Source organism: Oenanthe melanoleuca, chromosome 26 (assembly GCF_029582105.1).
Source record: "Oenanthe melanoleuca isolate GR-GAL-2019-014 chromosome 26, OMel1.0, whole genome shotgun sequence".
Lineage (NCBI taxonomy): Eukaryota > Metazoa > Chordata > Aves > Passeriformes > Muscicapidae > Oenanthe > Oenanthe melanoleuca.
Genome location: NC_079359.1, coordinates 686253 through 710260, shown reverse-complemented (window position 1 = coordinate 710260; position 24008 = coordinate 686253). Strand labels below are relative to the sequence as shown.

Sequence of the window (24008 nt, the reverse complement as noted above, 5' to 3'; positions counted from 1 at the left end):
CCCCACGGGGCTGCGCAGAGGCCGCGGAGAGAGGTCGGCGGCCGCTCTTTGAGAGACTACAATTTCCATGAGGCTTTGTGGCACAACAGACTACAACTCCCGGCGTCCCTCCGCGGGCCGGGACAATGAACTACATTTTAACGTAAACAAACTGCATCTCCCAGCGTTCCTGGCCAGCGAGGTGCGCCCGGCCTCCTCCCCCTTTGCCCTGCGGCGCGCCGACAATCGTTCCGCGCACACGCAGCGCGGCCGGTGGAGGCGCTTCCCCTCGGGAGAAGGCGGCGGCCGCGGGGGTCGGGGAGGCGGGAGGGGCGGGGGGTGGGGGGGTCGGGACGCGAGGAAATCCTCGGGGAGGTTCCTCCCCGAACGGCGGCAGCCTGGCCGGGCCCGAGTGCGGCCCGCGGTGGGGAGGGGATAGCGGGGCGGACCCGGAGGACATGGAGGGCGAGGAGGCCCCGTCATGGCGGGGTCCCGGCGGGGCTGTGCGGGAGCTCTGCCGCTCCTTCGGCCACTACAACCGGCACCTGGCGCGGCTACAGCACAACCTGCGAGAGACCAAGAGGTTCTTCCGCGATGTCAAGTACTCCCAGGGACATCCCTTCGCTTCGGTGCCTGCCGGTGACGGCCCCCCCTCCGCCGGGGATGGGGATGGGGGTCCCGGGGACGGCGGTGAGAGAGGGGCGGGGGCGGGCGGGGAGGCCTCGCTGGGGCGGGGGGGTGTGAGGGTGAGGGGTCTGTGGGGGTAAAGGGAAATCTCTGGGGCCCAGGGTCTCGAGGGTCTTGCGAGGGTTGCGGTGCAGACTGAAGCGTCCGACTTGGGGGGGGCTGTAATGGGGGTTACAGGGCTGGAGAGTGTGAGGGGCTTTGTGGGGTGAAGGGAGGAGGGCAGGGAGTGATTTAGGAGGGGATTTAGGATGGATATCAGGAAAATACTCCTCTCCCGGAGGGTTTTGGGGCACTGCCCAGGCTTTGCAGGGGCTCCGGGAACATTTGGCAGCCGCTCCCAGGGATGCTCAAGGTGGGATTGTTGGGGTGTCTGTGCAGGACCAGGAGCTGGATCCATCGTCCCTGTGGGTCCTTTCCATGATTTCGTGATGGGGACCCTCTCCCCCTGTCCCTGATCCCACCTGCAGCTCCAGCCCCGCAGGGAGGGCGGTGGGATGAGGGGCCGGCGTTCCCTGTTTGTCCCGGAGTTCCGTGAATAGTGGCCTCATTCAGGACCTTCCTGATCATCTGCTGCTGTTGACAAACAGAGCTGCGGGTGGCCCCTCTCCTGCCACGAGCAGCACTCGGTGTTTCCATAAGACTGTCTCGTGAGAGGAACTCAGTGTGACATGAAAAGTCCATAAAGATCATCTTCATTCATCCCCAAACGGCTCCTGAGTCATCTCTCTTGGCCACTTGTCCAGGGTCCTTGTCCAGGATTCTTGTCCCTCCTTGTCTTGCACTCCAAATCCTGGTTGAATGTTTGAAGTGTTGAGTTTTTCTGTCTGTGTATTAAAAGAAAAAATGTATTTGGTTTGATTTGGGGTTCATTTTCCCCTTGTGGTACTGTGGAGTCGTGGCTGGAAAGGTTTTGGGAGCACATCAGGATTTTGGGAAGTGGCTGCTGCCCCTCTCACCAGGCTGGGTGGGAAGTGAGATTTTGGGAAGGGGCAGAGCCAGGACAGGTGACCCTGTGATGTTTGGAATTTGGGATTGTTCTGCCTGGAGAAGAGAAGGATTTGGGGTGAATTGAGAAAAGATGGAATATTTCCAAGTGATGGAGTGCCAGCACACAGGAAATGGCTTCCCACTGCCAGAGGGCAGGGATAGATGGGATTTTGGGAATAAATCCTTCTCTGGGAGGGTGGGGAGGGGCTGGGATGGAATTCCCAGAGCATCCATGGCTGCCCCATCCCTGAGAGTATCCAAAGTCAGGCTGGACATGGCTGGGGTCAAACTAGGATCATAGAAATTGTCCTTTTTCCCCTGGGGAGGTTTTTAGGTGTCAGGAGGATTAAAGAGCACAGTTTTCCTTGACTTTTCCCCAAAATCTGCCCTTCAGGTGGTTCCAAAGTGGAGGAATTTTGTCCAAGGACTTGTGCAGGGTCAGTTTTGTGCAGCACAGAGGGCACTGGGCAGTGGAGTGGAGAGGACGCAATTCCCAGGGGCTGGAGTGGAAAAAGAAACCTGGAAAATAAATGTGGATGTCTTAGAAATCAAAGAGATGTGAAGGGTTTGCCTTTGGGATATCTGCAAGACAGATGGGACAGCACAGGGAGGGAAATTCCCTTTGGATCAGCTTCCAAACACAACCAGGCCCGAGTATCTGCTGAGTAGGAGCCCCTGAACCTCTCAGGTGAGCTCAAGGTGGTGCTTCAAGGAGCAAATAAATCCTTTTATTTCCCACTTTCCCTGCTTGGAGGGTGACACAACACCCATCACTCCAAGGCTGCTACTCTGAGGTTACTCCTGAGAGCAGAACTGAGCTGGATCCAGGGGCAGCCACTGTTTGTGAGGGAAGGGAAAGTTGTGTTTGCTCTTCCCAGAGAGTCAACAACATCCTGGCTGTTCCCCAGGGCTCCCTCTCCTCGCTCCAGGCAGGCTGGGAATTTGTGGATTCTTTAATTCCAGCCAAAAAGTCCCTCCCAAAAAATCAGAGATACAGCAGTTTACCTGGAATTATTGAAGGATTGTTTATATGGGTGTACAAATAGAATCCTGGGATGGTGTTCCAGGAATTGCCTTTTGGGAATGGTTTCCTCCAATCCTGGGGTTTTGGGGTTCTTGGGGAGCTGTAAAAACAAAATCTGAGTTAGGGACTCAAAGCATAAAATAGGTAAAGATATGGGTAAAAAATCAATTTGTTTTCTGCTCATTGGGGTTTTCTTTGTGCAGTGCCTGTAATAACTGGAACAATCTGACCTGGAAACCTGAGGGGTTTGGAGGTTTCTTTTGCCTTATATTAGGAATTTTTAGAAAATCCCCAAAGTTTTGGGCAGCAGCTGGAGGTTCCCTTAATGTTGTGTGTTGGGGCTCAGCTTCCATAAATAAATGTAATTTTTTAGGGAGTTCTCCAGAGGGTTTGAAAGTGTTTTTGGTGCTGATCTCTGCTGACTGAGGGGTTTATCCTGTTCCAGTGTGAGCTCTGCTGATATCACTGTGATCCCTTAAAGATCAGGGCTCCTTTTGGGGGTAAGAAGTTGGATTTAAGAGCAGTGGAGAGGTGGTTGGGGTGGGATTTGTGGAATAACTCCTCAGGTTGATGAAAGGAGGATTTCCAAAGAGCTTCAGAGGATGGAATTTGGCTCTGCAGCCTTTGGAGCTGCTGAAATCAGAATTAATTGGATTTTTTTTCTCCTGGAATCAAGACCTCTGTGCTGATATGGAACTAGAAGTGGGTTTATTTAGAATTCTAGACTGGCTTGGGTTGGAAAGGACCTAAAAGCTCATCCAGTCTCCCACATTCCAGGTTGCTCCAAGCCAGTTTTGGACACCTCAGTTGGCACAAATGTGTTGAGATTAAATCTTGTGGTGGTCAAAGCCTGCAGGAAGTCACAGCCAGCAGCTCAGAAATGGCCAGAGTCCTTAGAAAAGTCTCAATATTGGCAAAACCAGGGGTGGAAAATGGAGTGAAGGCAAGTGAGGCCATCAAAGTGCTGGAAAAGGGATGAATCAATGCTTGGAGCTTCTGTAGATTCCATAAATCCAAGCTTGGAGAGGAGCCCTGCTGAGAGCCGCCCTTGTTCCATGGACAGGCCTCCTTTTATCCCGGGGAATTCATGGGATGTGCGCGCCCCAGGGCTCCCTGGATTGAAGTGTTCATCACATGGCCCATCCCAGCTGGGATCTGGGATGGATCTGGGATGGAGCTCCAGCCCCTGGCACTGCCCCTGTGGGCAAGGAAATGTCGCTGCGTCCCTCTGGGAAGTTCTGATCCCACTTTTTGTTGAGTCCCTCCCAGCCTGGATCTGTGTCTTGCTGATCACAGGACATGGAAACACAGGAAAGGTGTTTTCACCACAAATCCTGGAGAAAAGATGGATTTGGGAGGACTTTGGAGCACTTTCCCAGTAGCCAAAGGAGCTCCAAGAAGACTGGAAAGGGAATTTTCACATGGATAAGGGGAATGGGCTTGAGTTGAAGGGGGAAGGTTTAGATGGGATATAGGAAGAAATTCCTCTCTGTGAGGGTGGGGAGGCCCTGGGATGGAATTCCCAGAGAATCCTTGGTTTCCCCATCCCTGGGAGTGTCCAAAGCCAGGTTGGAGCATCCTGATATAGTGAAGGTGGCTGAGGAACAGGGTGAGCTTTAAGGTCCAACCTAAATCATCCCAGGATTCCCCATCCATATAAATAACCCTTCAATAGTTCCAGTTAAGCTGCTGTATCTCAGTGATTTTTTGGGGATATTTTCTGCTGGACTTTAGGATCCACAAATTCTGAGCCTGGTTGGAAGGAGGAGAGAGAGCTCTTCTGCCTCTTTTCCCTTCAGAAGCCTCAGCAGGAAAAAGGCTCTGCCTGTGCAGCCCTCCCTGAATTGCTTTTTCATACTCGGGAGCCTGAATCCCAGGAGAAGCTCCAAGGAATGTCCCCAGATCAAAGACATCCTTCATCCTGCAGATGAAGGCTCAAATGTGCAATTTGTGGGATTTTTCCAGTTCCTTATCTTTTGTGAGCTTCTGGTCAGCTTCCAGCCCTTTGGTCACTTGATGTGGCTTTTGAAAGGCTCGTTTGGAAAACAAATCCAAAAAATCACACTTCAAGGAGAGCTTCCTGCCTTAAACCATTCCCAGGTTTGGGGCTCAGAATTGGGGTTCGGTGAGGCAGAGGTGCAGTGCTGAGCCACAAAGAGAGTTTTTCTTAGTTTTGAGGTGGAAAAACTCTTCCAAAATCCTATTTCCAGCTGGAGGATTTGAGGGGAAGGCAAATCTTGGGCAGGGTTTTAAAGAAGCTTTAAACCAATCGAAGACTACACAAAGTGCTCCAAATTTGGCTGGTTTTGATTAAACTGGTGTGATTAAGCTGTAAGAGTGAGGAGCGAGATGTGTTGTAGGATCTCTTTAGTTGGGTTTGGAGTATGGGGAGGATCTTGTTTTCCTGACAATTTGGGCTGCCAGAACATGACTCATGAAAAAGAATTTTAACAGCACCTTCCCTGTAAAAACCCTGCTGCTCCTTCCAGTATCAGAGCAATCCTGGTGGTTTGTAGCTCTCAAACTGGGCATTCTTAGAGACTGGTGCCTCCATTTCCCATTTAATTTCATTCCTGGGCCTTGTGCCCTGGAATTTTTGTATTCCTGAAGTGCAGCAGATGAGGGATTTGTTTGTTGTTCCACATTTCTGGGGCTGTCAGAGTCATCCTGCTGCTGTGCACGAGGATAACGCTGAATTTAGCTCTTCCCACAGCCAGATTTAGGACTTTTTAAAAAAGAAAACAAGAGCTAAACTCAGCCCTGGGGCTGAATTAGCACAGCCAGGTGAGGGCAGGGAGTTGTTCCATCCCACTGACCTTGGAATTCTTTGCCCGTGACGCTTCCCAGGGAAGATGAGTAAGGAGGGTGAGGACAGAGAGCTCGGGAAGGGAGGCAGATGTGGAGAAATTTCCTTTTCTTCCTTTCCAAACCAACCCGTGGCAAACTCTGCCAGTTGATTTATTGTTGGAGCAGCAAGGGGGGGAACAGTTGTGGGGTTTGAGGGATGATTTTGGGGAGTTTGTGGGCTCTGGGGGACGTTTGTGGGATCTGAGGGACATTTGTGGGGTTTGCGGGCTCTGAGGGACGATTGTGGGGTGTGAGGGACAATTGTGGGCTCTGAGGGACATTTCTGGGGTGTTAAAGAGGTTTGTGGGCTCTGAGGGATGTTTGTGAGGTTTGAGGTTGTTCCAGAACCTTTTGGCTGCCAGCCCAGGCCTTCCCTGGGCCTCATCCTTTCCCAGGCTGCTGGGTTTCCCCTCAGGGATGAGCTTCTAAATATCACATTTTCCCCTCAGGGATGAACCCTTAAATATCCAATTTTGTCCTCAGGGATGAACCCCTAAATATCCCAATTTCCACCTCAAAGATGAACCCCTAAATATCCAATTTTCCCCCTCGGGGACACAACCGTAAATATCCAATTTTTCCTGTTAGGGATGAACCCCTAAATATCCAATTTTCCCCTCAGAGATGAACCCAAAAATAGGTGGTTTTCCCCTCTCAGGTTTTCCCCCTAACTATTGCATTTTTCCTCTCAGGGATGAACCTCTAAATATCCCATTTTCCCCTCAGGGATGAACCTCTAAATATCCCATTTTCCCCTCAGGGATGATCCCCTCAATATCCAGTTTTCCCCTCAGGGACAAACCCCTAAATACCCAATTTCCCCCTCAGGGACAATCCCCTAAATATCCCATTTTCCACTCAGGGATGAGCCCCTAAATCTCCAGTTTTCCCCTCAGGAACAATCCCCTAAACACCCGTTTTCCCCGGAGGGCTGACCCTGAGCTGCTGTCCCGTTGCAGGCCCCAGCCCCGCCTGGTTCCCGCCGCACGAGGAGGAGCAGCTGCAGCGCTCGGTGAGCTGGCGGCCGTGCCTGCTCATCCTGGGCCAGAACTGCGGCGCCAAGGGCCGGCTACTGAACGCGCTGCTGGGCCAGCAGCTGCTGCCCGCGCCCGGGGCTGGCGACAAGGAGCTGCCCTCACCCGGGGCTGGCACCGAGGAGCTGCTGCCCAGGCTCGGGGATGGCACCGAGGAGCTGCTCACACCCGTGTCCAGCACCGAGGAGCTGCCCTCATGTAGGGCTGGCACTGAAGGACTGCTGCCCTTGCCCACATCCAGCAGTGAGGAGCTGCCCTCACACAGGGCTGGCACTGAAGAACTGCTATCTCTGCCCACATCCAGCAGTGAGGAGCTGCCCTCACGCAGGGCTGGCACTGAAGAACTGCTATCTCTGCCCACATCCAGCAGTGAGGAGCTGCCCTCACGCAGGGCTGGCACTGAAGAGCTGCTGCCCTCGCCCACGTCCAGCAGTGAGGAGCTGCCCTCACGCAGGGCTGGCACTGAAGAGCTGCTACCCTCGCCCACATCCAGCAGCGAGGAGCGCTGCCGGCGCCGCCGCGTGCGCTTCACGCACGGGGCACGGACGCGGCTCAGCCTGGCGCTGCCCGGGCAGTACGAGCTGGTGCAGGCGCTGGCAGCGCACCGCGGGCACTGGGACACCATCCCCGAGCAGGACCTGCAGGTGCCCGGCGACGCCGAGGATCCCGCGCAGAGGGCGGCAGAGCTGGAGGTGGCGCTGCCCTACGCGCTGCTCAAGGTGAGGGTGGCACCGTGCTTGGCTCTGTCTCTGCTCTGTGGGGAGCCTGGGGTGGCACCGCCACTGTCCCGTGGCCCTGATCAATAAATTCCCAATTCCCCAGCTGTCCCTGTCCTGCTCTGTGAGGAGCTTGGGGTGGCACTGCCACTGTCCCTGGGGAGCTTGGGCTGGCACTGCTACTGTCCCTGGTCTGTAGGGACATTGGGGTGGCACCGCCACTGCCCCATGGCCCTGATCAATAAATTCCCAATTCCCCAACTGTCCCTGTCCTGCTCTGTGAGGAGCTTGGGATGGCACTGCCACTGTTCTTGGTCTGATCAATAAATTCCCAATTCTCATTGGTCTGCCGTGGTCCGTGGGGAGCTTGGGGGTGGCACTGCCACCATCCTTGGTCTGTGGGGAGCTTGGGGTGGCACTGCCACTGTTCCTGGTCTGATCAATGAATTCCCAATTCTCATTGTCCCGTCCGTGGGGAGCTTGGGGTGGCACTGCCACCATCCTTGGGGTGGCACTGCTGCTGTCTCTGCCCTGATCAGTAAATTCCCAGTTTCCAAATCGTCCCTGCCTTGCTCTGTGGGGTGCTTGGGGTAGCACTGCCACTGTTCCTGGTCTGATCAATAAATTCCCAATTCTCATTGTCCCTGCCCTGATCCATGGGGAGCTTGAAGTGGCACTGCCACTGTCCCCTGGCACTTTTTTTCCTCTTCCTGCCAGATTCCCGAATCCCAAATTTTCCCCAAAAAGAGTGAGGAGGGAACCACAAATCCCATTTCCATGGCATGGCTGCTGCGGGAACCTTGTGTTGCTCTGGGATATTTTTAAACTCCAAATATCAGGATGGAAAATCTGATGTTTTGGCAGAGCTGCCCAATTCCTTGGGGATTTTAGGAATTCAGCAAGGTCATGGGGAATAATCCATGGGGCCAGACAGATTTTGGGATTATTATGGGATTTACAGTGGGAGCAAACACTTGGCTGCTTCCCTAAATCCAGTCAGCTGTGCCTGGAAGCTGGGATGGGCTTGGTTTTCCTTGGATTTATTTTCTTTTTCCTGCCCTTGTGGAATTTGGAATTTTGGGCTGAAAAGTGTAAGGATTGTAGGGAATGAAAAACTTCCAGTTGTTGTGACAAAACTGGAAAATTAATGAGAAGTCAAATTAATTGGGATTTATTTTGTGACTCAACTTTTTTCCCCTCAGATTTCCATGGAAACAAAAAATGGGTGAGATTTGAGCAAAACTGGGTGTGTGAAACAAAACAAAGAGAATTTGAAGTGGAATCTGGGGGTATAAAAGTGACTGGGATGAATGAGGGAGGCATGTAATGAGCTCCCAAATGGAATAAAAGCAGGAATTGTCAGACTGGAGTAAGTCACAGGCTGTTCTTGGAAGGCAAAATACCAATTGGAGCAGGAAAAGGCTGAGCTGGGCCTGCAGTCATTGTGTGAGGAGAAATTTGGGTGAAAATGGCACAAAATTGGGTTTTCAGCACCTCAGCTTGCTGAGCAAACAGGGATTAAAGTGCCCCAAGCCTGAAAGAATTGGACAAAAAACTGGGATGGAGCCAGGGACTGCTTTAAACTGCTCTGGAAATGAGGAATCCTCCACACTCCAGTTGGCCACAGAATTCCTGGTTGGCAGGATCTGCCTGATCCCAGATTTTCATTCCTGTTTAGGGTTCTGGAATCATCCAGGAATTGCAGGTTGGAATCCCACTGAATTCATGGATTTTTTTCTGGGTCAAAAGCTTCTTGATCCCTCATTTTGATTTATGTTTGGGGTCTGGGATGCTGTGACCGTCCAGGAATTGCAGGGTTGGTGCAAAATAGGGCAGGGATAACGTGAAAAATTCCAGCTTTTCTGTGCTGGCTCTTCCCTGGGACACTTCTAAACTTTGGTCCTAAAACTCCAAGGATTTGGTGCAAAACAAGGAATTTGGAGTCGTTGCAGGTGAGACTCCAGATCTGCTTTGAAGAATTCAGGTTTTTTTGATTTGTGCATGAATTCCAGGACTTTGTCTTAAAATTCCAATGATTTGGTCCAAAGTAAGGAATTTGGAGTTGTCCAGGGATCACCCTTGTCCTAACCTGGGCTAAAACTCCAAAGATTTGGTGCAAAATAAGAAATTTGGAGTTAGGGGTCAGCCTAACTGGGAAATGGGAAAGGAGAAAAGAAAACCAGAGGAGACAAGGAAAGAAGGAGGAAAAGGAAAGACCAGAGGAGACAAGGAAGAGAAAGACTCCAGGTTTGGTTTGAAGAATTCCTTTTTTTTGCTGTATGAATGAATTCCAGGGCATTTTTCCACAGGGGAAAAAAACCCTCTCCAAACCTCCTTTTTCCTAGGAAGTGGACATCGTGGTGGCTCCATGCCGAGGTTTCCAGTCAGCTGAGGCCACCCTGGGTGAACTTGTGAATCAGGTGCTGCCCGTTGTCACCTTCGCCATCAGCGAGCCCCAGCTGTCCCCATCAGAGCAGGCAGAACTTCGGGACATCAAGGAGAAATTCTCCCTGCCCATCTTCTTCCTGCGAGTCTCCGAGCCCTGCAGCGACCCCGGCAGGGACAGATCCCCCCTGCAGCGGCAGCTGCTGGATCTGGAGCTGCTGAGCCCGTCCAGCCCCTGCGGCGTTCCCGCCTCCTCCATGGCGGAGAGGCTGCGGCTGCTGAGCGCCTTCTGCAGGCAGGTGCTGCAGCAGCACCTGGTGCAGGCGGCCACCAGGCTGAGCGAGGTGCACGGCCGCTGCCTCAACATCTTCATCAACCAGGCCTTCGACATGCAGAGGGACCTGCAGATCACCCCCAAGCGCCTGGAGTACACGCGCAGGAAGGAGAGCGAGCTCTACGAGTCCCTCATGGGCATCGCCAACCGCAAGCAGGAGGAGATGAAGGACATGATCGTGGAGACGCTGAGCAGCATGAAGGAGGAGCTGCTGGAGGATGCTGCCAGCATGGACTTCCGAGGTGGGTCCTGCCTGGAGGGGCTGGGGTGGGTTTGGGTGTGTTTTGTGTGTACCTCCTCTGCTCTGGTCTCTTCTGGCTTTCCCTTTCCCTTCCTTGTCTCCTCTGGTCTTTCCTTTTTCTTTCCTTGCTTTTTGTCTCCTCTGGTTCCCCTTTTCCCTTCCCGAACCTTCCCTTCCCTGAACCTTCCCTTCCCTTCCCTGAACCTTCCCTTCCCTTCCCTGAAACCTTCCCTTCCCTGAAACTTCCCTTCCCTTCCCTGAAACTTCCCTTCCCTGAAACTTCCCTCTTTTTATCTTGGATAAAATTTTAATAGTCTTGGATAAAATGATAATAATGCAGTTTTGGGATGATGGCAGAAGAGCATTTTTAAAACCCCATTTGGAGCAGTTTGGGCTCCCTCAGGAGCTGTTCTCCCAGCAATCCCACACCTCCAGGACATTTCCCCTCCCCTTTCCTGCAGACATCATCATCCCCGAGAACGGCGAGCCCGTCAGCTCCAAGGACATCAAACGCTGCATCCAGCAGATCCAGGAGCTGATCATCTCCAGGCTGAACCAGGCTGTGGCCAATAAACTGATCAGCTCTGTGGATTATCTGCGGGAGAGCTTCGTGGGCACGCTGGAGCGCTGCCTGAAGAGCCTGGAGGAGTCCTGGGAGGGCTCGGTGCACCCGGCCCGGGGGCTGGAGAAACCCCGCGAGGGCGCCGTGCACATCACCAGCAATTACCTCAAACAGGTCTGGGACGGGAGAGGGAGACATGGGGAGTCTGGGGGGAGACATGGGCAAAGGGGGAGTCTGGGGGGAGACATGGGCAAAGGGGGAGTCTGGGGGGAGACATGGGCAAATGGGGAGTTTGGGGGGAGACATGGGCAAAGGGGGAGTCTGGGGCAATGAGACATGGGCAAAGGGGGAGTTTGGGGCAATGAGACATGGGCAAATGGGGAGTCTGGGGGGAGACATGGGCAAATGGGGAGTCTGGGGGGAGACATGGGCAAATGGGGAGTCTGGGGGGAGACATGGGCAAAGGGGGAGTCTGGGGGGAGACATGGGCAAATGGGGAGTCTGGGGCAATGAGACATGGGCAAATGGGGAGTCTGGGGCAATGAGACATGGGCAAAGGGGGAGTCTGGGGCAATGAGACATGGGCAAAGGGGGAGTTTGGGGGAGACATGGGCAAAGGGGGAGTCTGGGGCAATGAGACATGGGCAAATGGGGAGTCTGGGGCAATGAGACATGGGCAAATGGGGAGTTTGGGGTGGGGAGACATGGGCAAATGGGGAGTTTGGGGCAATGAGACATGGGCAAAGGGGGAGTTTGGGGTGGGGAGATGTGGGCAAATGGGGAATTTGGTGGGGAGACATGGACAGATTGGGAATTTGGGGTGGGGAGACATGGGCAAATGGGGAGTTTGGGGCAATGAGACATGGGCAAATGGGGAATTTGGGGTGGGGAGCCATGGGCAAATGGGGAATTTGGGGTGCTGAGACAGTCACTTGCCTAAATCTGTGTGACATAATCAAATTACGGCCTAAAAACAGCCATGAGATAATCAATAAATCAATGATCTCCTAAATTTGTAGGAAATAATCCAATTATGGTCTAAAACCCACATGAGATAATCAGTTAATCAATTATATCCTCAATCTGTATGAAATAATGAAATTACAGTCTGAAACCACACATGAAATAACACAATAAATCAATTACCTCCTAAATTTGTAGGAAATAATCAAATTATGGGCTAAAAACCCACGAGATAATCAGTAAATCAATTATCTCTTCAATCTGTATGAAATAATGAAATTACAGCCTAAAAACACCTATGAGATAATCAGTAGATTACCTCAAACTGGTCTGGGATGGGGCTGGCATGGTCCTGCTCCAGGGAGCTGGAGACAGGAAATTGGGAATTTGGGGTGGTGAAACAGTAATTTTCCTAAATCTATATGCAATAATGAAATTACAGCCTAAAAACACCTATGAGATAATCAATAAATTAATTATCTCTTAAATCTATATAAAGTAATTGAATTACAGCCTAGAAACACCTATGAAATAATCAATAAATCAGTTATAATTAAATTGCAGCCTAAAAACACCCATGAAATAATACAATAATTTGCTTCAAACAGGTCTGGGATGTCCCAGTCAGGGCCTTTGTGCTGCTCCAGGGAGCTGGAAGCAGGAAAATCCAGGAAACAGCTCAGGAATTGGAGTGGTGAAACAGTAATTTTCTAAATTTGTATGAAATAATCAAATTACAGCCTAAAACCAGTCATGAAATAATCAATAAATCAATTACCTCCTCAATCTGTGTGAAAGAATCAAATTACAGCCTAAAAACAGTCATGAGATAATACAATAAATTACCTCAGACAGGTCTGGGATGTCCCAGTGCCTTTGTGCTGCTCCAGGGAGGTGGAGGCAAGAAAATTAGGGAAAGAGCTCAGGAATTTGGGGTGGTGATGCAGTAATTTTCCTAAATCTGTTTAAAATAATCAAATTACAGCCTAGAAACACCCATGAAGTAAAACAATAAATCAATTAACTAAGTGATTCATGGACTATCCCATTTTTTTTTTTTCCATTTTCACAGGCTCTAGCAAAGTTCCTACTGGCAGAATTCCTATTTTCCCTCTTTTCCCAGAGGAAAATTCCCATTTTTCTGCTTTTCCAGATCCTGAATGCAGCCTATCACGTGGAGGTCACTTTCCACTCGGGCTCAACAGTGACCAGGATGCTGTGGGAACAGATCAAACAGGTGAAAAAAAGTGAATTTTGGAGCAAAGAATCCTCTCAGCTGCTCCCTAAAGAGACTCTGAACTCTTTGGAACACAAAACCTGTGAGGAACGGATTTCTATGTGATTGATTGATTGATTGATTGATTGATTTCTGTGTGATTGATTGGTTGATTCCTGTGGGATTGATTCCTGTGGGATTCCTGCCTTGGACTGGGGGTGATTCCAGGGATCTGTGCCTTGGATTGGGAGCTGATTGATTTCTGGGACTGTGTGATTTCTGGGACTTCTGTGATTTTGGGATTGTGTGACTCTGGGACTGTGATTTCTATGATTTCTGTGATTTTGGGATTGTGTGACTGTGATTTCTGTGACTCTGAGACTTTTATTTCTGGGACTGTGTGATTTCTGGGACTGTGTGATTTCTGTGATTTCAGGATTGTGTGACTGTGTGATTTCTGGGACTGTGATTTCCATTTTATGTGACTGATTTCTGTGACTCTGTGACTGTGTGATTTCTGGGACTGGGATTTCTGTGACTGTGTGATTTCTGGGATTTCTGGGACTGTGTGACTGGGATTTCTGGGATTTCTGGGGCTGTGTGACTGTGATTTATCGGACTGTGTGGCTGTGATTTCTGTGATTTCTGTGATTTCTGGGATTTCTGGGATTTCTGGGACTGTGATTTCTGTGATTTCTATGACTGTGTGATTTCTGTGATTTCGGGATTGTGTGACTGTGTGATTTCTGGGACTCTGTGATCTCCATGACTTCTGGGATTTCTGGGACTGTGTGACTGTGATTTCTGGGACTGTGTGACTGTGTGATTTCTGGGACTGTGTGACTGTGATTTCTGGGATTTCTGGGACTGTGTGACTTATTTCTGTGACTGTGATTTCTGTGATCTCTGTGACTGTGGTTTCTGGGACTGATTTCTGGGACTGTGATTTCTGTGGTTTCGAGATTGTGTGACTGTGATTTCTGTGACTCTGTGATTTCTGTTTTGTGTGACTGATTTCTGGGACTGTGTGACTGTGATTTCTGGGATTTCCGGGACTGTGATTTCTGTGATTTTGGGATTGTGTGACTGTGTGATTCCTGGGATTTCTGGGATTTCTGTGGTTGTGTGACCGTGGCTCTGTGATTCCCCAGATAATCCAGCGGCTGACGTGGGTCAGCCCCCCTGCCATCAGCAGTGACTGGAAGAGGAAGGTGGCCCAGGACGCCATCGAGAGCCTCAGCGCCTCCAAACTGGCCAAGAGCATCTGCAGCCAGTTCCGCACGCGCCTCAACAGCTCCCACGAGGCCTTCGCTGCCTCCCTGCGCCAGGTCAGGGGAGCTGCCCCGGGCTGGGGCTGGGCATGTGGGGCTTGAGCTCAAAACCACCAAAAACTGCCCAGGAATCCTGGGTTTGGGCTGGGAATGTGGGGCTTGAGCTCAAAACCACCAAAAACTGCCCAGGAATCCTGGGTTTGGGCTGGGAGTGTGGGGTTTGAACTCAAAACCACCAAAAACTGCCCAGGAATCCTGAGTTTGGGCTGGGCGTGTGGGGTTTGAACTCAAAACCACCACAAACTGCCCAGCAGCTCTGTGCTGGGGCTGGCAGTGTGGGGTTTGAGCTCAGAGAGGTCCCCACAGCTGGAGGACGGCCACTCGGGCCGGCTGGAGAGGACGGAGGACCTGTGGCTGAAGGTGCGGAAGGAGCACGCGCCCCGGCTGGCCCGGCTCGCCCTGGAGAGCAGGTCCCTGCAGGATGTGCTGCTGCACGGTGAGACAGGGCTCCTGAGGGAGGGATGGCTGCTCTGCACACTGGGCTTTGGGGTTTGCACTGCATCCTCCAGCCAGGCTTCACCTGGCAACTCCCACTGCCTCAGCTGGGCCAGGCTGGGGATGTGCAGGGGGGAGAGCACGGACTGGGGGTGATTCCAGGGGTCTGTGCCTTGGATTGGGGCTGTTTCCAGGGCTCTGTGCCTTGGACTGGGCCTGATTGATTCCAGGACTCTGTGCCTTGGTTTGGGGGTGATTCCAGGGCTCTGTGCCTTGGACTGGGGGTGATTGATTCCAGGGATCAGTTTGTGCCTTGGACTGGGGCTGATTCCAGGGCTCTGTGCCTTGGATTGGGGGTTATTCCAGGGCTCTGAGCCTTGGAATGGGGGTGATTCCAGGGCTCTGAGCCTTGGTTTGGGGGTGATTCCAGGGCTCTGAGCCTTGGATTGGGGGTGATTCCAGGGCTCTGAGCCTTGGAATGGGGGTGATTCCAGGGCTCTGTGCCTTGGTTTGAGGGTGATTCCAGGGCTCTGAGCCTTGTTTTGGGGCTGATTCCAGGGCTCTGTGCCTTGGTTTGGGGCTGATTGGATTGGGGGTGATTCCAGGGCTCTGCCCCTTGGATTGGGGGTGATTCCAGGGCTCTGCCCCTTGGATTGGGGGTGATTCCGGGGCTCTGCCCCTTGGATTGGGGGTGATTCCAGGGCTCTGTGCCTTGGATTGGGGGTGATTCCAGGGCTCTGTGCCTTGGTTTGGGGCTGATTGGATTGGGGGTGATTCCAGGGCTCTGCCCCTTGGATTGGGGGTGATTCCAGGGCTCTGAGCCTTGGATTGGGGGTGATTCCAGGGCTCTGAGCCTTGGAATGGGGGTGATTCCAGGGCTCTGTGCCTTGGTTTGGGGGTGATTCCAGGGCTCTGTGCCTTGGTTTGTGGGTGATTGCAGGACTCTGTGCCTTGCAGGGAAGCCCAGGCTGGGCAGGGAGCTGGGCAGAGGCCAGTACGGGGTGGTGTACCTGTGTGACTCCTGGGGGGGACACTTCCCCTGCGCCCTCAAATCCGTCGTCCCCCCGGATGAGAAGCACTGGAACGACCTGGCACTGGAATTTCACTACATGAGGTCTGTACCTGAGAGCTTCCCCCATGGCACAGGGATCTGCTTGATTTCCCAGCATTATTCAGGCTGGAAGAGCCCCCAGGCTGGGGCTGGTGTCTCCTTTGTCACCCAGCCCAGAGCTCTGATCCAGGTTTGCTGCACTTCCACTCTGAAATGAGGGATTGGAGCTCCTGGAATGCTCAGCCATTCCCAACCCTGGCAGGACACTAAAAAAAAAATGAATAAAGATGGGCACAGCACATGAAAGTTTTAGTGGCAAAACCTCTATTTTAATGTTACAGTCTATTTTTATATATTTTAACTTAGTGTTTAATTGGTTAGTAATTTTCTTGCTACTTAATTCCTTGGTTAGAAGGTGTTTGTGTGTGTATTCTTTTCATATTGTTGTTAATATATCTTTTATAGATTCTGATGGGATAGATTTTTTCTTTTCCATAGGTGCAGTTTGTTTTTCTTAGTAAGAATAGATTGTTATGTAAATTGATTTTTATTTTTAGATTCTTTTTCATGGCAACTTGACATGCTGATTGTTAACTGCACCTAGCTGAAGTAACAGGCTTAGGTCATGGTTTTATAAAGCCTTTCTTTTAAAAATTTTTTACTTACATGCAATAGAACACCTTGTGATGGGCAGGGGTGCTCCTTCCTGCCTTAATTGGATTCTTTGCTTTCCAAATTCAGAGTAAATTCCAATTTACAGACCATAATAACCAGCAGTTCTCCTCCCCTGACTCCTGGTGGTGAGTCCTCCCTCTTTTCCCACTCCTTGTCCTGCCTGAATCCCCAAAAAAGCCAGGGATGGCTCTGCAGTGCAGGGAGCAGCTGCTTTGCAGTAAACAGCTGCAGGCACAGCCAGCTGACAGAAGAATGGGCTTTTTTGTGACTCTAACCTTTAAAAAGGCTTTTATTTTTTGAGTTTAATTGGCTCAGACAGCTGAGGATTGTGCTGCTCTGAGCTGTGCTGGGAATTTTTGCTCAATCTGCAGCTCTGGGGCTTCTTCCCTTGGCCTGGGTTGGAGGATAAGGACAAAAATTTCCCCAGTTTTCTGTGCTGAACCTTCTGCAGAGACTCTGGGGCTTCTTCCCTTGGCCTGGGCTGGAGGACAGGGAAAAAAATGACCCAAATTTTTTTGTGCAGGTCTCTGCAGGGACTCAGGGGCCAAAAATAACCCCAGGTTTTTTTGTGCTGAGCCTATTCCAGGCCTCTGCAGGGACTCAGGGGCTTCTTGCCTTGGCCTGGGCAGGGATAAAAATGACCCCAGTTTTTGTGCTGCACCTGCTGCAGGTCCCTGCAGTCCCACGAGAGGCTGGTGCACCTGCACGGCTCCGTGATCGATTACGGCTACGGGGGAGGCTCCAGCATTGCTGTGCTGCTCATCATGGAGAGGCTGCACAGGGACCTCTACACGGGCCTGAAGGTACCTAATTCCCTTATTAAATATTGATTTTATATTTATTTTATCCCTGGAAGCACTGGGAACAGAGCGTGGAGCATCCTGGTTTAGTGGGAAGTGTCCCTGCCCATGGGATGTTTTAATCTCCCAACTCAAAACTGGTTCTCTAATGAAAAAATCCCCATTAATCTGTAAAACAAAGCTGGAATTGCTCAATTTTCAGCATTTTGGTAAAGAAGAGCAGGGGCCAAAGCAACTTTTAGGGATAAAATCTGTATTTTTCCCCTCAGACTAATTCTGGTTTAGTGGGAAGTGTCCCTGCCCATGGGATGAGCTTTAATCTTCCAACCCAAACCTGTGATTCTCTAATTAAAACAATTCCCATTAATCTGCAAAACAAAGCTGGAATCACTCAATTTTCAGTGTTTTGATAAAGAAGAGCAGGCCAAAGCAACTTTTAGGAATAAAATCCATGTTTTTGCCCTCAGGCTGGGCTGGAGTTGGAGCCACGGTTGCAGATTGCCTTGGATGTGGTGGAAGGGATCCGGTACCTGCACAGCCAGGGCTTGGTGCACAGGGATATCAAACTCAAAAACGTCCTGGTAAGGAAATCCCTGCCTCTGCCTCATCCCAGAGCATTTGTAGTGGGAAAAAGAATCTTGAAGTGAAGGAATAACTTTCTCCACACGGGATATTTGAAGCTGTGCTGGTGTCAGCCACAGGGAGGTTTTGCTACTTCCTTTCCTGGCTGGAAACATGGGGCAAAGGGAGCAGGAAATGATTCCTTTGGAGTGCAGACAGCTTAATTCATGAGCAGGATTTCCAGTTCCTGCTTCCCTGAAATCCCAGGCACACCCCTGGTGTGGGAGATGAGCAGTGCCTGCAGGGAAAGGCCCTGGAGCAGGCAGGAAATCAGAGAAACCCAGTTCAAACCATCTGCTCAGCCCTCCCAGTGGGAATCAACATCAAAAATCAGTATTTTATGGGAGAAGTGAGCTTCTCACCTGCCTGCCTGTGGTTTTTTCCCCCAGCTGGACAAAAAGAATCGGGCCAAGATCACAGATTTGGGGTTCTGCAAACCCGAGGCGATGATGTCGGGCAGCATCGTGGGCACCCCCATCCACATGGCTCCCGAGCTGTTCACAGGTAGGATCCCCCTGCATCCACTGCTCTGCCTGCAGTTCTGGGGGAAAGCCCTTGGAATTCACCTCTCAGCTGCTCCTGAGACCATTCCAACCCCAGAAAATTCCCTGCTTTCCATCATGCTGGATTTTTCCTGTTTTTTAAGTGCCACTCTTGACAGGGGATAATGGGGCTGATCAGCTCTGCTGCAGTAATTAACACCCTTGCAATTAGAAAGGTAAATTATCATCACTAGGAAGCTGGAAATCCTTGGCTTCCATAGGGAAATACTCCAGGAAGGATTCCCTGCATGGAATTTCCAAGCTGTTGTTACCTTGGAGTGAGTTTGGATTTACTGGGAATTCTGGCAACTGCCCCAAGGTTTTTGCTGAGTTTTGGAGCCACTTGGAAATTCAAATCCCACTTGTCCAAATCCTTTTGGTCTGTCAGAGCTGCTCCTGCTTGGAGAAGGCTGGGATCAAATGGAGGCATCTCTAATTGTGGGAATTTAGGGGATACCTATTTCTGGGATGAGAGGCTGAAGTTTGACTCTGAGTTGAGCCTTACAGGTGTTGGTGTTTAAAACACACCTGAGTTCAGTTTGGGACTTCTTGGTACAGCTTAAATTTATAAATCCTGGTAATGGGAAAAGCTTAACCTTGATCCCAGCTCCTGCTGCCTTCCTGGGTTTCACACAAGTTTTGCCTTCTGCTATGAAACTGAGGTTTAAATTTGGGACCCTGGAAGCACCTCTCAGCCTGCCCAATGATTTTTCCCTGCTGATCCTCTGTGTTTTTTCCCAGGGAAATATGACAATTCTGTGGATGTTTATGCTTTTGGGATCCTGTTCTGGTACCTCTGCTCAGGCCACGTGAAGTTACCTGAGGCTTTTGAGAGGTGTGCGAGCAAAGATCACCTGTGGAACAACGTCAGGAGAGGTACCTGGGCTTGGCTCAACTCTGAAAATCCTGAGCTGCTGGGAAAATCCAGTTTTATTCTGGTGGTGGAGAGGTGAAAGGAAAAAAATCCAGAATCCCTGAAGTTGGAACATCCCTGTGGGATCATGGATCAGCTGTGCCCGATCCCCACCCTGAGCACTCAGTGCCACCCCCAGGCTGGGTACTCCAAACCTCCCTGGGCAGCCCCTGCCAACCCTTTCCATGAGGAAATTCCTCCTAAAATCCACCCTGAGCCTCCCCTGGCCCAGCTTGAGCCGTTCCCTCTCCTCCTGTCCCTGTTCCTGGGATGAGATCCCAAATCCCCCCCGGCTGCCCCCTCCTCAGGGAGCTGTGCAGAGCCAGAAATTCCCCCTGAGCCCCTTTTCTCCAGGCTGAGCCCCTTCCTTTTCCCCTCAGGACTCTCCAGACCCTTCTCCAGTTCCCTCAGGACTCTCCAGACCCTTCTCCATCTCCATTCCCTTCCCCTGGACTCACTCCAGCCCCAAAATGTTCCTCCTGAACTGGACGCAGGGGTTGAGGCTCCTCCCCATTGTGAGGGGACAATCCCTGCCCTGCTCCTGCTGCTTTAGTTTTTGATCCAGTGTTTAGAGGGGCATTCACTGGTCCAACCTGGACAGGTTCTGCTGGAAATTGAACTAAAATTCCCAGGATAAAAGAGGTTTTTGGGATCAGCTCCTTCCCCAGCAGCACACTCAGTCCAGGAAGCAGCACAGCCTTGGGATGAAAATCAGCCCCCAGAGCAGGCAGGAGTGATCCCCTGAGGAATGTTTAATCCCTGGCACTTGGAGGCTGTGGCATCTGCACATCCAAATCCTTGAGGATGGGACAGAGCTGGATGTGGAGGGAAAAAACTGCTCCAGCTGTTCACCAAAATATCAACTCCTGGTTCACTGGATTTGGGGAGGGCTGGGATTTGTCCTGCTGGTTCCCTGGGTTTGGAGATTTGTCCCAGCTTTGTCAGGAGGTTTGATCCTCTGTGCCTGGAGTTTTGTGTCTCTGGAAGTTCCCCCTGGTCACGTGGGAAGGATTATCTGGGAGAGTCAGGCTGTGTTTGTCTCACACTCTGGGCTGTTCCCGGGTGGAGCTGGCTCCCAAGGCTCTGGAATGTGCAGCTGGGTGGGGAGATTGGGATCCCGACAGGAAGAGGGTTTTTTAATCCCAGATAATTGCAAATACGAGATTCTAGTGGAATTAACTGGGAGAGCTGGGAAGAGAAGATTCCAGGGAAACCTCAGAGATCCTTTCAGGGCTTGAATAGGCTCAAAAAGGAGGGAGAGAGATTTTTAAATGGAATGGAGTGACAGGACAAGAGCTGATCAAGTAAAAGAGGGAAGGTTTAGATGGGATTTTGGGAAGGAATTCCTGAGTCTGAGGGTGGGGAGGGGCTGCGAAGGGAAGCCACAGATTCTCTGGGAATTCCAATCCATGGAAGGGCCCAAGGCCAGGTTGGATAGTGGATAAAAGGGATAAAATATGAATAAAGCGTGGATAAAACATGGATAAAATGCAACCTGGGATAGTGGGAGGTGTCCCTGCCCACGGGATTGAATGATTCCAGGATTCCCTGTGCTTGTTTGGATGGAGTCTTGGGAATAAATCCTCCCCAGGGAGGGTGGGGAGGGGCTGGGATGGAATTCCCAGAGAATCCATGGCTGCCCCATCCCTGGGATTGTCCAAGACCGGTTTGGAGCAGCCTGGGATAGGAATGGGATGCCCATGGAATGGGATGTTTAAAACCCCTCCCAACCCATCCCAGTGCTCCAGTCCACGATTCCGTGGATTTGGAAGCGCCCTGAGCGACTCCTTGGCAGCACTGCTGCCATGTGCCCCTTTCCCAGCAGCTCCAGCCCCCTGTGCCCGTTTTTCCCTGGATGTGAGCAGCAGGCAGGGCTTTCCCTGGGGATCCCTGGCATTCCTGACCCCCCTCCCCGTGTGTTTGCCAGGGGTGCGTCCGGAGCGGCTGCCGGTGTTTGACGAGGAGTGCTGGCAGCTGATGGAAGCCTGCTGGGCCGGGGACTCCTCCCAGCGGCCTCTGCTGGGAATCGTGCAGCCCATGCTGCAGGGAATCATGGACAGGCTCTGCCGGGCCCCCTCCGAGCACCCCCACAAAGGCCTGGATGACTCCACCTGAGCGGGAGCCGCGGCAGCGTGCGGGAATTGAGGCGGGATTTGGCAATTCCAGCCCCGCCTGGCAGAGCCCGAGCCAGCCCCGAGGGGACAGGGAGGAGCTCAGAGAGGCTCAGGGTGGGGACAGCTCCATCCCAATCCCACCCCGCTATCCCTTTGGAATTGTGCTGCCAAAGGGTGGCAAATCCAAACCCTTTGGACTCACCAGTCCCACCCCAAGCCTTGTGAGTGATCTGTGGGATGGGGAAGTCCTTTCCCAAAACTCCGGGATGAGGATCCTGCTCCTCCCTCAGCCGTTGGCACCAATTCCAGAGCTCTCAGAGGGGAAGGAAAAGGCACAAAACTTTAGGATAAGGAAGGAAGTGTTGGGAAGCTCCAAGGAGCTGGAAATGTTTACATGGACAGGAGCAAAGCTTCCGTGTTTTTCTGTGGGGACTTGGAAAACCCCACCTGGATAAGCTATTGATCCCTAATCCCACTTTTTCCTCCTCTTTCTCCCTCTCCTTTGCTTCTTTACATTTCTTGGAATGGCTGGAGAAACCTTCCCTTGATTCCATGCTCTGTTCCTCAGAGGTTCTGCTTTGTAGCAGCACAAAAAAAGTCCTTAAAAATACTGATTTTTCCATGGGGAGAGTGCCAAAATTCCTTTTAGACCAGGATTTGGGGCTTGGAATTCATGGGAATGTCATGGCAGTTTTAAATGGGGCTGAGTCTGCACAGGAATATTTTAAAAAAAGGTTTTTCCAGCTTTTTGTTTCAAGTTGGAGGGAAGAAAGATCCTTCTTCTCCTCACTTTCATTCCAGGGCTGGAATTTGGTTGGAAAGAATAAAAAAAAATGGGGATATGGGAAGAGGGGGATCATGGGCAAGGTTGTCTTTCCCAAATTCCTGGAAATCCCAGTTTGCTTCCTGCATTTTTGGGGTGGAATTGGGCTGATCTGGAGCAGGAAAGGCCCCTTGGTGGCTCCATGAGGAACTGGGGAGTTGGGAATTCTCCCTGGAATTCCCAGGGCAGGTGGAATTCCTTGGCTGAAATTCCAGCTGCCCGTGGCTGAGGATGGGTTTAGTGGGAATCTTTTCCTTTCTTTGTGCAATAAATGGATTCAGAAGCTTTTTATGGAGGAAAGAAAAAAAAAAAAAAAAAAAAAAACAAAAAATGGCTTTTTTGTGTTAATTCCCTCAACCTGTGGGGGATGTGCTGGCATTCCTGATGGGATGGGGATGGATCCAACCTCTCCTGCCAGTCCAGAGGGGATTTTTTTATGGATCCAAACCCTCCTGTGGCATTCCCAGAGTGGTTTGTATGGATCCAATACCCCTCCTGGTATTCCAGAGTGGTTTTTTTATGGATCTTATCCCTGCTCTGCCATTCCAGAATGGTTTTCTATGGATCCATCCTTTCTCCTGGTATTCCAAACTGTGTTTTTTTTAATGGATCCATCCTCTCTCCTGCCATTCCTAGCTGTCCCATCCCAATCCAGATGCTCGTGCCAAGAATTCCCATCCCTTTTCCAAAGACAGCATCAGGCCCAGGAGGGGAAAAACCTCTGGCAAAGTGGGAATGGCCTCGGGCTGGCACAGAGGAGTGTAAATAGTAAACAAATAAAGGCAAAGCTCTGTGTCTGTGTCTGCAATTCCCGAGGAACCTATCCTGGACAATTCCCTGACATTCCATGGCACAGCACCCCTGAGATAATTGTGTCAGACAATGGGACTTGTTTCAAGAACAGCCTCATAAACACCTGGGCTGAAGAGGCCCCACGGTACAACAACCAACTGCCAGCAGAGGGAACACGCTGTGCTCCTTTCACTGACAGTTCCTGTCTCATCATTGCTGAGCTCAGAGCTGTTCAGCTGGCCCTGGACATTGCTGAGAGAGAGAAGTGGCCACTGATTCATGGATGGTAGCCAGTGCTCTGTGGGGTTGGCTGGAAAGGTGCAAAAAGGCAACATAGAGGAAAACCACTCTGGGCTGCTGATGAGTGGAAAGACATTGGCACTCAATAGAGAAGCTTGCTGTGAAAGTTTGTTACGTAGATGCCCATGTCTCCAAGAGTAGAGCTAATGAGGAGCACCAACACAATGAGCAGGTAGATCAGTTTGCACGAGTGATCGCTGCTCATTTCCTCCACCTCTGCCACGGCTCTGGGCGCCCCTCCCGGTGGGAGAAAACTGTTCTGGGGTCAGGTAAAGCCATTGCCTTGCCCTGCCCTGCCCTGCCTTGTCTTGCATTATTGCCTAGCGCCCCCTGCTGGCCACTCCCGCTACCCGGAACCTTTCTGCCCGGAACTTTTCTGCGCGGCCGCGGGGTTCACCCGGCCTGTTCTGCGCGCCGCGCTGGGGCTGCCCGTTGCAGTGCCTGATCCCGCCCTCAGGCGAACGGCGCGGAGCAGCACCGGGCAGGGCCCTGCGGGGTCCTTCGGCGACGGGAGCGGAACGGGCGGCGCCATGAACGTTGAGCTGCTGGGTACGAGCGGGAACGGGAGAGGGAACGGTGCTGCTGGGATCCCACTGGGATAGCAGGAACACCCCAGGAATCCCGCTGGAAGGCCAC

The 24008-nt window shown here is 51.6% G+C and overlaps 1 protein-coding gene across 1 annotated transcript; it reads left to right on the top strand.

The window, feature by feature from the left end:
• Positions 1 to 343: 343 nt before the first annotated feature.
• On the top strand, positions 344 to 22895 carry DSTYK (dual serine/threonine and tyrosine protein kinase). The gene is made up of 13 exons (XM_056511440.1): positions 344 to 669; positions 6484 to 7277; positions 9620 to 10235; positions 10696 to 10970; positions 12913 to 12996; positions 14127 to 14303; positions 14613 to 14742; positions 15699 to 15855; positions 17138 to 17270; positions 17735 to 17848; positions 18278 to 18392; positions 19172 to 19306; positions 21271 to 22895. Exons 1-13 carry the CDS (start codon positions 438 to 440, stop codon positions 21456 to 21458), a joined length of 3150 nt encoding a protein of 1049 aa, XP_056367415.1. The 5' UTR covers positions 344 to 437; the 3' UTR covers positions 21459 to 22895.
• The last annotated feature ends 1113 nt before the right edge of the window (positions 22896 to 24008 follow it).

What these genes read in the sequence shown, in the direction of transcription:
- DSTYK (XM_056511440.1), top strand. Translation starts at nt 438, where the DNA reads ATGGAGGGCGAGGAGGCCCCGTCATGGCGGGGTCCCGGCGGGGCTGTG. An exon ending in CCAGCAATTACCTCAAACAG is followed by an intron (nt 10,971 to 12,912) that starts GTCTGGGACGGG and finishes CTGCTTTTCCAG; the next exon opens with ATCCTGAATGCAGCCTATCA. An exon ending in GGCTCCCGAGCTGTTCACAG is followed by an intron (nt 18,393 to 19,171) that starts GTAGGATCCCCC and finishes GTTTTTTCCCAG; the next exon opens with GGAAATATGACAATTCTGTG.